General features: G+C 42.0%; 1 protein-coding gene across 1 annotated transcript in view; it reads left to right on the forward strand.

Annotated features, from left to right (window-relative positions):
- Positions 1 to 1,030: 1,030 nt before the first annotated feature.
- The window catches only part of LOC309551104 (uncharacterized protein), a gene marked incomplete at both ends in the record, with an annotated part of 215,915 nt that continues 203,324 nt past the window's right edge, over positions 1,031 to 13,621 (forward strand). The window contains 7 exons of the mRNA XM_082251550.1: positions 1,031 to 1,082; positions 3,862 to 3,965; positions 5,270 to 5,349; positions 6,282 to 6,360; positions 6,924 to 7,104; positions 8,092 to 8,225; positions 10,744 to 10,903. Of these exons, the coding sequence (XP_082107676.1) occupies positions 1,031 to 1,082; positions 3,862 to 3,965; positions 5,270 to 5,349; positions 6,282 to 6,360; positions 6,924 to 7,104; positions 8,092 to 8,225; positions 10,744 to 10,903 (790 nt within the window). The remainder of the gene's footprint in view (positions 1,083 to 3,861; positions 3,966 to 5,269; positions 5,350 to 6,281; positions 6,361 to 6,923; positions 7,105 to 8,091; positions 8,226 to 10,743; positions 10,904 to 13,621) is intronic.

Genomic DNA, 13,621 nt, shown 5'->3' on the forward strand with positions numbered 1-13,621 from the left:
TACCCCTATTCCTAACTCCTAACACTAATATTAACCCCTAATTTTAACCCCTAACCCTAATATTAATCCCTAAAGGTTAATCCCTGATTCTAACCCCTAACCCTAATATTAACACCTAATACAAACCCCTAACACGAATAATAACCCCTAATCCTAACCCCTATCCTAACAAAATAAATACATAAAATTAAGTAATTAATTAATAAATAAAATAAATAAATCAACCCCTAACCATAACCCCTAACCATAACTCTTAACCCCTTAAAAAAAAAAAGTAAAATAAATAAATAATAATAAATGTAAAATAAATAAAGGCAGATGAAAAAGCTGAAAAACATAGTAAAAAATTATGAAACAAATGACACTTTTCTCTATTGGCTAATAAAAAATACCAAAGCTCAAAAACACTTTAAAAATGCTGTGCAAAAACACAAAAAAACGCCCTAAAAAAAGCTGAAAAAATGCTCAATACCGCATTGCTCAGATGTGAATGCAGCCCTAGGTAAAGATCAATCCTCAGTAGAGGTGGCATCATGGGAGCCAATCTGCAATTTAATTGATTATTATAAGGGCCCATGAAGATTTGTGAACACCTATTTGGTGTTCCATAAAGGGTAACGAAGAGCTTTCAGAATGAAGGACAGAGTATGTCTTGAATTAATAAAAAATCCTAGACCACAGTTCCGAAAAGGAGCTTCTCTTTTTTTTTTTTGCAATCAAAAATATTATATTTTGAAACCTCTTCTTTTTTTTTTTAATGCATAGTTAGTAACCTATCAATATGTTATATGAACAATTTCACATAGCATTAAATAAATATTCCGTGGGAGCTTCACCAAGTGGTGGCACCTCTGACACCTGTTAACTGAAGGCCAAGGTAAAAAAATATATATATTATAGTTTGATTAAGGAGTCCTGATATGGAGAGCTAACATTGTTCATGTCTCAGACAAGCTCTCTTCTGATTGGTGGATTGGGTGTATATAAGCCCGATCATTTCCATACTTTGACAAACTTGATTTGTAGCAGAATGGCAATGCTGTGGTTCCTGTCCTGCCTAGCCCTCCTTAGTGGAGCCTATGGTGAGTACTGACTTTCCTCCTGTAGATTTGTCTTGTGTATGGTCTTCTTTTTTTTATTTCAAAAGAGGGTAATAATGGCAGAAAAATACCAAGTGACATGACCAGTCCAAATAGACCAGGTCCATCAAGTCTGTCTCTTTTAAATTTTTTATTTAGTTTTTAAATTTTTTTTTTTTAAACCTTTTTGTATAGATCTAATTTGTCCCAAGCGTGTTTAACTTCACTTACTGTTGACTGATCCACTAGCTCAGTCAACTATTATCTACTCTTTTGGTAAAATAATACTTTCCAAGATTAGTTTTGAACTTTCCTCCTTCTATTTTGAGGTCATGTCTCCCTGTTTTGGACCTTAGCTTCCTATTGAACCTCCTGAACCTTATGCAAACCCTTCATGCATTTAAACACTTCCCTCAGTTGGACCTACCCATACTTACCAGGGTTGAAATAGGTATACCAGGGCCATGGCTGCAGCTGCAGTGATGGCTTACCATATAGATGACCAAGGTCCAGAACTTCCCCAATCATCTTTCCCCCCTACCACCCTCAGCCGCTTTACCAGGCTTTCCTGTCCCACTGGGGAGCCCCAGAACTGAAGCTGGAAGTTCCAATGACTTACCATATAGATGACCAAAGTCCAGAACTTCCCCAATCATCTTTCTCCCTGCCACCTTCAGCCACTTTCCCAGGCTTTCCTTTCCCACCAGGGGGCCCCGGAACTGAAGCTGGAAGTTCCAATGACTTACCATATAGATGACCAAGGTCCAAAACATCCCCAATCATCTTTCCCCCCTAATGCCTTTAGCTGATTTTCAGGCTTTCCTATCCCGCTAGGGAGCCCTGGGAATTAAAGCTGGCAGTTCCAATGGCCTACCATATAGATGACAAGGGTCCGGAACTTCTCCAATCATCTTTCCCCCCTGCCACCTTTAGCTGGTTTCCCAGGCTTTCCTGTCCCACTGGGGAGCCCCTGAACTGAAGATGGCAGTTCCAATGGCTTTCCATAAAGATAACTAACGTCTGGAACTTCCCCAATCATCCCCCCCCCCCCCTACCACCTTCAGCCACTTTCCCAGATTTTCCTGTCCCACCAGCAAGCCTCGGAACTGAAGCTGGAAGCTCCAATGACTCGCAATATAGATGACCAAGGTCCCAAACTTCCCCACTCATCATTCCCCCCTGTCGCCTTCAGCTGCCTTCACATACTTTCCTGTCCCACCAGGGAGCCCCTGAACTGAAGATGGCAGCTCCAACTGCTTACCATAAAGATAACAAAGGTCTGGAACTTCCCCAATCATCTTTCCCCCCCCCTCCCTACCGCCTTCAGCTGCTTTCCCAGCCTTTCCTGTCTCACCAGGGAGCCCCTGAACTGAAGCTGGAAGTTTCAATGGCTTATCATATGGATGACTAAGGTCCCGAACTTCCCCAATCATCTCTATGGGTTAAGAAAACGGAAGTGATAAGTATTTTGTCACTTCTGGTTTTGGCCTACTGTGGACAGGCCGTTACCGCCCCATGAAAGCATCTGATCAAACCGCTTATGTCAACACTGTTCGCACCACACATGTGAGGTATTGCCACGAACGTTATAGCGAGAAAAATAATTCTAGCACCAGACCTCCCATGTCACTATAAATTAGTAAGCTGTATTCTCTATAGAGATTTTTAATTTCCATAATTTGTCGCTATTCCAAGAGCATGTGCAATTTTAAAGCATGTTAGGTATATATTTACTCAGCGTAGCATTATCTTTTATATTTTACCTAACAATTGGGTATTACATAGTGTTTTTGCACATTAAAATTCATTAAATTGTATTTTCTTCCCAAAAAATTAGCAAATACCGCATTTTATTCTTTAGGGCCTCTGCATAAAATAAAAAAAATGTTTCAGGGCTCTAATTAATTATCTAGAAAAAAAGCTGAATTTTACATTTATATGGGAAGTGTCAGATTAGGATTGGGAGGCAAGTGGGTAAAGGTTACAATCAAGACCATCCTTTCCCTTCCTTCCTCCAGACTGGACCTGTTAGGTTCCTGAAGTCTCTCCTGATATGCTTCATCCCTCAGGCCTTCCACATTTTTTTGTTGCCAGGCACCAGAAACATGGAGTATAACAGTGCAAAGTTCATAAAATGTAATGGAAGCCAACTGGAGATCATCAACTTCCTCTCTGTATCACATTGCAGACTTTAAAACGAATACAGTATATAATGCTTTTATTTCACTTTGCACAATATAATAAGAATATTTTTGAATAGTTTTTTAAGCCAACATTTTTTTTTTATTTTTGGTATATATAGTAGCGAAGGAACAAAACACCTGTGTCCCCATTGGGGAGACTCTTTCTTTTTATTGTCACAAAGACAGAGATTGGAAGTCCACCAGAACAAAGGGTAAGGGTAAACCTTCCAATGGGGATCCCTTCTCTGATTAAAACATTAGAAAGGGGCTCCACCCCTCACTTTATAGTGACTTCCTCTCACTTCCTATTGAATCTCTAGAACCAAAAGCATAGAGAAATCTCTTCAACAGGACATGGGAAGCAAACAAATTGAATGGGGGGGGGGGGGGTAGCTTTTACTTTATACGAAACAGAAGAAGGTATAGTATGTCTGAGATTTTCGGGCTCCTCTGATCCTAATATTTTCTGCAGGGTTATAGAGCTAAAAGTAATAAAGTTAAAATCCAAATCAATATAGCATTATCCATACATAAGTAGAAATATATTGGATTATGGCATTGTGCAGTATACATTTGCTAACAGTTAATGTTTTCCCCAGGCTGCGGTGTTCCCGCAATCAAGCCCATTATCTCCGGCTATGCAAGGATTGTGAACGGTGAGAATGCCGTTTCTGGATCTTGGCCCTGGCAGGTGTCTCTGCAGGTACGACCAAACATTTATTCCTTGTTACTCTTGTCCAACAGCTTATATTACAAGTCATATATTATTGTGACGTAATAATAGTTTCCATATTTTTACATGCCAACCAGCACCCCTCTGAAGAAGGTCTGAGCCTTTCCAAGATACAACAGTCCAATTTATTGCATTTATTTTTAGTGTTCTCAGGTCTAATGCCCATTCCCTATATATATATATATATATATATATATATATATATATATATATATATATATATATATTGATGTGGCAAAGATGCTGAAGAACCTGTCTGAGGGGTACATTGTGCATTGGCTACAGTGAACTTTAGACTTCCTTCAGACTTCTGCACTGTAAACAAAATGCCAAGGGTTTTTAAAGTGTGATTTTTAATACAATGATATGGTGGACATGGTGAGTGCCCATTACTGCCATTTATAAAACACACACCTGCATGCAGAAAATCTGGTGCGGGCACAGCATGCTGCATCCAAGCACAGAGATATGACCTGTATACTACAAACCAGTTTTCTACCTTCCACCTGCTATGTGTAGGCATGTTAAATTGACTGCCCTGCTCAGGTTTAAAATTGGACTACTAAATTCAATTATCAGGTGGACCTGGTGGGAGCCCATTGCCGCACCCTTTAAAACACACTGCTGTATGCAGGAATTTTGGCACAGGAAAGCATATTGCATCCAAGTACAGTGTTATGACCTATACTTGTAGGTGGTGCTGTGTCAAGGCTGCTTTACAGGGGGGAGAAATGGAAGCTAAGAAGAGCTTTGTTCCTCTGGAGCTTCTTTTGCTGTCAGGGAAGCAACTGTCCGATTGGGCGCTGCAACCCTGGAGAACCTCTGTGGCCATCTTTAGTGAGGGCAGTGCTAAAAAATAGCACTGCCTTACTGCTGTTGGCACGCACTTTGCGAAGTGGACAGCATAGGGATAGAGCTCCCGCTGGCTAGGGGCAGTGTGTAGAGATAGGGAAAGGTTCCTGGTGGAACAGGGCAGGGATACCTCTGCTATTCTGTTCTTTGGGGCATAGTTCAGAGACTGAAGACTTAGCTTTCCAAAGGAGCTTAAAACATCTCACAAATCCTATTAGTTAAGCCAGACTTTGTTAAGCAGCCCATAGCCAGCGACATAATATATGTTATATGTCATGACCCTGAATATTTTTCTTTATTGTAAGCCTAAAATGATTCCAAAATGGTATTCATGTAATGTATATAGAAAACAGATGTTTCATAGAAAGCGTGAAATGATCTGTATATAAAGCAATGATCTGGTGACTCTTCTTACTCTACAGAACAGCTTTGGATCCCACTTCTGTGGCGGTTCCCTCATCAACAGTCTCTGGGTTGTCACTGCTGCCCACTGCGGAGTCACGTGAGTTTTATATGACAAAGTCACTGCAATGCATTACTGGTAATCTGTCTGTCCAGAGTCACTAGTTTATAGACCAGACACATCCTAACTATAGAACAATTTATCAAACTGTCCATCCAGAGCCTCTGGTTTATAGCCCAAATATCCTAAATATAGAGCCATTTATCCAACTGTCTATTCAGAGCCTCTGGTTTATAGACCAGTTACATCCTAAATATAGAGCCATTTATCTAACTGTCTATCCAAAGCCTCTAGTTTATAGACCGGATACATCCTAAATATAGAACCATTTATCCAACTGTCCATCCACAGCCTCTGGTTTATAGACCAAATATCCTAAATATAGAGCCATTTATACAACTGTCTATTCAGAGCCTTTGGTTTATAGACCGGATACATCCTAAATATAGAGCCATTTATCCAACTGTCCATCCAGAGCCTCTGGTTTATAGACCAAATATCCTAAATATAGAGCCATTTATCTAACTGTGTATTCAGAACCTCTGATTTATAGACCAAATATCCTAAATATAGAGCCATTTATCTAACTGTCTATTCAGAGCCTCTGGTTTATAGACCAGATACATCCTAAATGTAGAGCCATTTATCCAACTGTTTATTCATGTCAGTTAGTCCCATGTATTCCATGGCTTCTATAGAGTTGGGTGTTTCAGATAACCTGACAAGTAATGGTGATGGTGCTTGAAATTAACACAATTTTGACCCTTTTGTACAAGAAAGACAAAGTTAACATTGTGTGCCTTCCTCAGTAAATGTGTCTGCAGGCTATGTCTATATCTTTGTTGATTTTCAGGTATAAATTTAGAAAGTGCTGGGAAGTGTTCTGATTATCAGATTAAAAATTGGAGCCGACATCTGAAATATCAAATCAGCCTTATTGGAAATAACAATCGATTTTATCTTCCTTCCAGAACTTCCCACCGTGTGGTCCTGGGTGCATTTGACCGCTCCTCCAGCTCTGAGGCCGTCCAGAGAATCAATGTCGGCAGAGTAAGTACTTTTTTCAATATGGAGGGTTAATCAGCCATACACTGTAACTGCACACCTCCCAACTTTTTGAGATGGGAACGAGGGACACCTATTAGGAAAAGTCTGCAGGCATAGGACACACCCCCTGCCCTTAAAGCAGAATTATACAAAAAAATAATACGGTAAACCCATAAGTGCTTTTTTACCACTATTATTCCTTTATATTGGCTTTTGAAGTAATTTAGAAAATGGATGAAAGGTTTAGCACTGGGAAATACTTTTTGAAAGATAAAAAAGTACATTTTATATACAATTACATAGACCAGACCAAAATGAGGGACAAATAAGGAGGAAAGAGGGACATGGGGACTTTTTTCCAAATCAGGGACAGTCCCTCCAAATCAGGGACAGTCGGGAGCTATGAGTAACTGCTCTGTTTGTCTCTTTCCGTAAAGTTAGTCAACGAGCTACTCTTATAGATAAAACAAAAAACCTATAGGGTCTGTGTATGAAGTCTGGTTGGATGTATCTGGTTGGATTCACCTACATTTCCAGGAATTTTATTCTAACATATCTTCTCATAGGCCTTCAGACACCCCCAGTACAACTCCCAGAGCATCATCAATGACATCACCCTGATCAAGCTGGCCACTCCCGCCGTCTTCACCGACCGCATTTCCCCCGTGTGTCTTGCTGCTAGCGTTGATGTCTTCAATGGAGGAGAAAGATGCGTCACCACCGGATGGGGATACACCAATGCCGCTGGTAAGGGAATTAGAATAAACAAAATATAATGCATTTGGGATACTAATACTCAGAACCAAAAATTGCCCCCCAGCCCAAAAAAAAAAATATGAGATATTAAAGTGTATCTCAAGCTAAATTACTACATTCTTTGGTCCTTTATAGTGGACATTTTTATTCCTTTTTATATAGAAACATCCATGTGCTGTAAATTCCTGGTGATCCTGCCAATCTTCTGATTCAAGGGCTTCCTGTTCTGTACTGACCATGTTAAATATGGCACACTGGAGGAGATTTACTAAAACTGGAGCACAGAGAGTTACTATGCTGTGCACAGTAACCAATCAGCTTGTTCAATTAAGGTTTGACAATAAAACCTGGAAGCTGATTGGTTACTATGCATGGCTGTGCCAGATTCTATGTGCACTAGTTTTAGTAAATCTCCCCCATTGTGCCTGTACTTTGATGGTAAACCTGCGACATCACAAGCTGACTCCTGCCCAGCCCTACTCAGACTTGATTGGTGGTGTCTCCTGGTAGAAGTCACGCCGTCAAAGCAGCTGCCATTTGTGTGTACAATCAGTAGCCAATCACAGCCTATTCAAGTCAATGGGTGGGTCCTATGTCTTTAATCCCAGCCTTCCACCCAGCAGAAGAACGCTGGGAAGGAAGCTCTTGTGGTCACGTGACCACTGTATATCTTTCATTTCCAGCTTTTGTTTTCGGCACATTTTTATGATATTTTACATAATGTGGAGTGTATATTATGTGATGACTTGTTGGTTGTAGTCTTCACAAGTTTTCATTTTGACCTTTTTGTATAGGAATAAGCCCCATAACGATCATACTGTGCTCTTCTACAATGCAATGAAGGAATAAGGCCATGGCATCATAGAAGTTAGATGTGATCTCATTGGGAAGCTGTTGGGAGCTCAGAATGCCACATGGAACCGCTGTGATGATAATGTTGTTGGACATTTTTTAAATTCTTCCTCTTCTCTCTTTTAGTTCAGGTCACACCATCTAAGCTCCAGCAGGCATCTCTTCCTCTCCTGACCACCGCCGGATGCCAGAGCTACTGGGGATCCAACATCAGGGACACCATGATCTGCGCCGGTGCCTCCGGTGTCTCCTCCTGCATGGTACAATGACTTTTGCTATTAGCTATTATTGCTCAGCTAGGGTACTAGTATCAATGGCTAAAGGATCCCTAGCCCGTGTGGTTCAATTCCTAGAAGGATCATTGTAACGGATCAACCGGCACCCCGACTGGGTACCTCAGTTGACGGATGCTCCTAGTGCTTCCTGAGGGCTCCAAGCACCTGACGCAATAACCACTGCTGACCCCACGAACTGCCACAGCTTGGTTGGGGTCTTGCCGTCTCCTACCCACCCTGGACCTATGACAAGGCTCCAGGTTCCAGTGGGTGAACCTCTCTTTCCCCAGAGAACGAAGCAGGAACAGGAACAAGCTCTTACAAGAGCTTAGTGATGATTCAAGGGAGTATGAAGAGCATAGCAATCCCTTCTAGCAGATTCCCCCAAATAGAGACAGGACACTAGATTGAGGGTAAGCAGGAACTCAAACTGTTTATTCAAACACAGGCAATAAGAGATATACACTGTAGGACAATCCCCCCTCTCCCTTAGCAGTCAATCCACATACACATATACATCCCATAATAAGTTTATCTTAAGGCAAAAAGAAACAATAGAACAATGGAATACAGGCACTTACCAATAACAAACCCCACCCCATCTCACTATCTAGCATAGGTCTATGAGACACTCCTGCAATATTCTAGCGATCTGAAAAGTCAAACCATTCATCTTCATACATTTCCTGAGAGATATTGCTGACAAATATTACTGTCCCATCTGAAGCCATCCAAAGCATTAAGTATCTGTCTTTCACTACCAGTGATGGTGAACACCGTCACAACCATGTTGGTGTTTCTACAAACCAGTAACAACTTTTACTAAAAGGAAACCTGCCAGAGATATTCTTGGGAATGTATAGAAGCTTTCGTCCGATTTTATTTTATTGTTTGGCGGGATGCTTTAATGAGAAATTGGGTAGGTAGTTGGTAACGCTAGGATACTCCAGGAACCCCTGATAATGATTTGAGGAAGCTGAACTTTCTCTTGGAAAACTGCGAGGCAAGTCCTCGCTCTAGTAAGGGATGAACTGGGCTTTGTAGTAGCGCTTGAGGAGAATTATCCTTCTCTCTGGACAGTCCTTTCACTAAGAATTAAATGTACTGAGCTCTTCAGGACACCAGACGCAATGGGGAGGATTTACTAAACTCTAGGGCGGCTGTGCATCGTAACCAATCTACCTGGACACTGATTGGTTGCCACCAGATTCTGTGTACATATTTTTAGTAAATCTCCCCCAATGTCTCCTTTAAACCTGCTGACTCTAGCACAAGAGTCTCTAGGATCCTAGGATGGGATCCGTCTGTACACCTCCCCATAATTCCAGATTAGATCCTCAGATGCCAGCCCATCAGTCAGCTTCCAGCAGCAGGCCTCCAGGTAACCCAACTGAGGCCTCAACACCTGCAGGCATATGGCAGATTGGCCTAAGAGGCTGTGATCTCCTCCTCAGGGAAAAAGACAAGGCTTCTCACTGTCTCAAAGTATTTATACACTCTCCCAGTCACCATCTAGGCACCTTTCCCCAGGGATTGGCCAGGGCTGAATGAATATTCAGCTGCTGATTGGACTCTTCCTGCCCACTAACTTCCGGAACATTTCAGGACCAACCAGGAGGAAGCAGTCAACCCTGAAGACACTGGATGAAGGCAGATAGGAAGGAAGCGCCAACTAAATGTAGTATCCCAATAACGTTTTTAATAAAAAAAAGAATTAAACAACCAATGGTCAGGGTAAAAGAAATTCACATAAAGGTCTCTAGTCCATAATGGTTGGGGGTAATAGGAAAGGCATGGGACCACCTGTGGCTGCTATCCTCAGAGTTGTGACCAACTCTGTATGGATCAATTGAAGAAAGCAGAAAGGAAGGAAGCGCCAGCTAGGTGTAGTATCCCAATGAAGATTTTAATAAAAAAGGAATAAAAACACTCACAAGAAACATGAATTATTATTGCTCCTCTGTAGTTGTTGTGTAGGGATGTGTGTCCTCCTGAGCCCATCCTGCAGGACCACTGTCATCAGTTCCAATAGCTAGGGCAGGGTAATGGCTGCTTCAGGAACCTGGAGAGCCCCTGGATGCCACGCATTACCAGCGTAGAATGCACGGCGGAAGTGACGTCACTTAAAGGATCAGAAGAATCAGATGAAAACCAGGAAGCAAGGCTACGCGCTCTGAGCAATCGGCTCCTCCTACAGGCCTAGAGGGGCATTACCATGGCTGGCTATTTAAAGAATAAGCTTGCTGTGCAGCTGGAGGACTATAGAAACCAGCAGTTACATCATTAAACAGCAATTTGAAAGCATTTTTTCGTGCTTCAATATACAATCCCAGGGCTGGTGGTCACTGGCTGGTTAATTAATTAATTAATTGCAATAAGCAGATCGATTGATTAATGCATGTACATATCGGGGGAACACAGCTCAGACCGACAGAACTTCTATAAAGTGAAACATTCATTGTGTTGGAATTCTCCTGTGACGTCTCCTCTTTTTTCTTTTCAGGGTGACTCTGGTGGACCCCTTGTGTGCCAGAGGAACGGAGCCTGGACCCTGGCCGGTATTGTGTCCTGGGGTAGCTCTTCCTGCTCTACATCTACCCCAGCCGTCTACGCCCGCGTCACCGCCCTCAGATCCTGGGTGGACCAGACTCTTGCAGCTAACTAAATACCATCCAATCCATTTATGATACTCAATAAAGTAACATTATAGTCAATATTTTGTTTTGGATTCTTTTGCCTAAATGTGTTCATAAAGTAGATACACTATATTACCAAAAGTATTGGGAGGCCCTACCTAGAAACAAAGGCTTTGAAATTACAGCCCTCAATTTTTTTAGGATGCGTGGGTGGAAGCCATCTGGTCCAGGCGCTTTATCCACCTTTATTTTGTCTAAATATTTCTGGACCATATCAATTTTGAGCCATTGTGGATTATTTGGGGCTAAGTCACTACCACCCTCATTATGGTCATGAGCTCCCCCATGCTCCTTTGTATACACAGGGCTGAAGAAAGTATTTAAAAAATTTGTATAACGCTTTTTTCCAGTCTGAACATAGAGATCAGATATTATAGCCGCATAACATACAAGACTAGCCAACAAAAACCTTGTATGAGATCTGGAACTTTTATTTGACAAACTTACACAGAATATATACCCCACAGGAGGACACCCCCCTCCTGATCATATTACCCTAACAATACAAACTGTAACTAAAAACATAATTCATATGAGCTAATTAACTAGTCACTTAACCCAGCCTGGATGACTAGAATATCTGGCCCCTACAACAGTGTAACAACATTATTACAAGTATAAACACATCCCACATACAGTATCTCACAAAAGTAAGTACACCCCTCACATTTCTGTAAATATTTTATTCTATCTTTTCATGTGACAACTCTGAAGAAATGAGACTTTGCTACAATGTAAAGTAGTGAGTGTACAGCTTGTATAACAGTGTAAATTTGCTGTCCCCTCAAAATAACTCAACACACAGCCATTAATGTCTAAACCACTGGCAACAAAAGTGAGTACACCCCTAAGTGACAATGTCCAAATTGGGCCCAATTAGCAATTTTCCCTCCCATTTTCCCTGTCATGTGACTCGTTAGTGTTACAAGGTCCCAGGTGTGAATGTGGAGCAGGTGTGTTAAATTTGGTGTTACCTCTCTCACTACTGGTCACTGGAAGTTCAACATGGCAACTCATGGCAAAGAACTCTCTGAGGATCTGGAAAAAAAGGATTGTTGTTCTACATAAAGATGGCCTAGTCTATAAGAAGATTGCCAAGACCCATAAACTAAGCTGCAGCATGGTGGCCAAGACCATAAAGTGGTTTAACAGGACAGGTTAAACTCAGAACAGGCCTCGCCATGGTCGACCAAAGAAGTTGAGCGCACGTGCTCAGCGTCATATCCAGAGGTTGTCTTTGGGAAATAGATGTATGAGTGCTGCCAGCATTGCTGCAGAGGTTGAAGGGGTGGGGGGTCAGCATGTCAGTGCTCAGACCATACGCCGCACACTGCATCAAATTGGTCTAATATTATAGCCGCATAACATACAAGACTAGCCGACAAAAAGCTTGTATGAGATCTGGAACTTTTATTTGACAAACTTACACAGAATATGTACCCCACAGGAGGACATCCCCCTCCTGATCATATTACCCTAACATTACAAACTGTAACATAATTAATATGAGCTAATTAACTAGTCACTTAACCCAGCCTGGATGACTAGACTATCCCACCCATACAAAAGTGTAACAACATTATTACAAGTATAAACACATCCCACATACAGTATCTCACAAAAGTAAGTACACCCCTCAAATTTTTGTAAATATTTTATTCTATCTTTTCATGTGACAACACTGAAGAAATGACACTTTGCTACAATGTAAAGTAGTGAGTGTACAGCTTGTATAACAGTGTAAATTTACTGTCCCCTCAAAATAACTCAACACACAGCCATTAATGTCTAAACTGCTGGCAACAAAAGTGAGTACACCCCTAAGTGATAATGTCCAAATTTGGCCCAATTAGCCATTTTCCCTCCCCGGTGTCATGTGACTCATTAGTGTTACAAGGTCTCAGCTGTGAATGGGGGGCAGGTGTGTTATATTTGGTGTTATCGCTCTCACTCTCTCATACTGGTCACTGGAAGTTCAACATGGCACCTCATGGCAAAGAACTCTCTGAGGATCTGGAAAAAAAGGATTGTTCCTCTACATAAAGATGGCCTAGGCCATAGGAAGATTGCCAAGACCCTGAAACTGAGCTGCAGCACGGTGGCCAAGACCATACAGTGGTTTAACAGGACAGGTTCCACTCAGAACAGTCCTCGCTATGGTCGACCAAAGAAGTTGAGTGCACGTGCTCAGCGTCATATCCAGAGGTTGTCTTTGGGAAATAGATGTATGAGTGCTGCCAGCATTGCTACAGAGGTTGAAGGGGTGGGGGAGGGGTCAGCCTGTCAGTGCTCAGACCATACGCCGCACACTGCATCAAATTGGTCTGCATGGCTGTCATCCCAGAAGGAAGCCTCTTCTAAAGATGATGCACAAGAAAGCCCGCAAACAGTTTGCTGAAGACAAGCAGACTAAGGACATGGATTACTGGAACCATCTCCTGTGCTCTGATGAGACCAAGATAAACTTATTTGGTTCAGATGGTGTCAGGCGTGTGTGGGGGCAACCAGGTGAGGAGTACAAAGACAAGTGTGTCTTCCTACAGTCAGGCATGGTGGTGGGACTGTCATGGTCTGGGGCTGCATGAGTGCTGCCGACACTGGGGAGCTACAGATCATTGAGGGAACCATGAATGCCAACATGTACTGTGACATACTGAAGCAGAGCATGGTCCCCTCTCTTTAGAG

The sequence above is a fragment of the Pelophylax lessonae genome (genome assembly GCF_965119305.1).
Source record: "Pelophylax lessonae genome assembly, chromosome: 1".
Classification (NCBI taxonomy): Eukaryota; Metazoa; Chordata; class Amphibia; order Anura; family Ranidae; genus Pelophylax; species Pelophylax lessonae.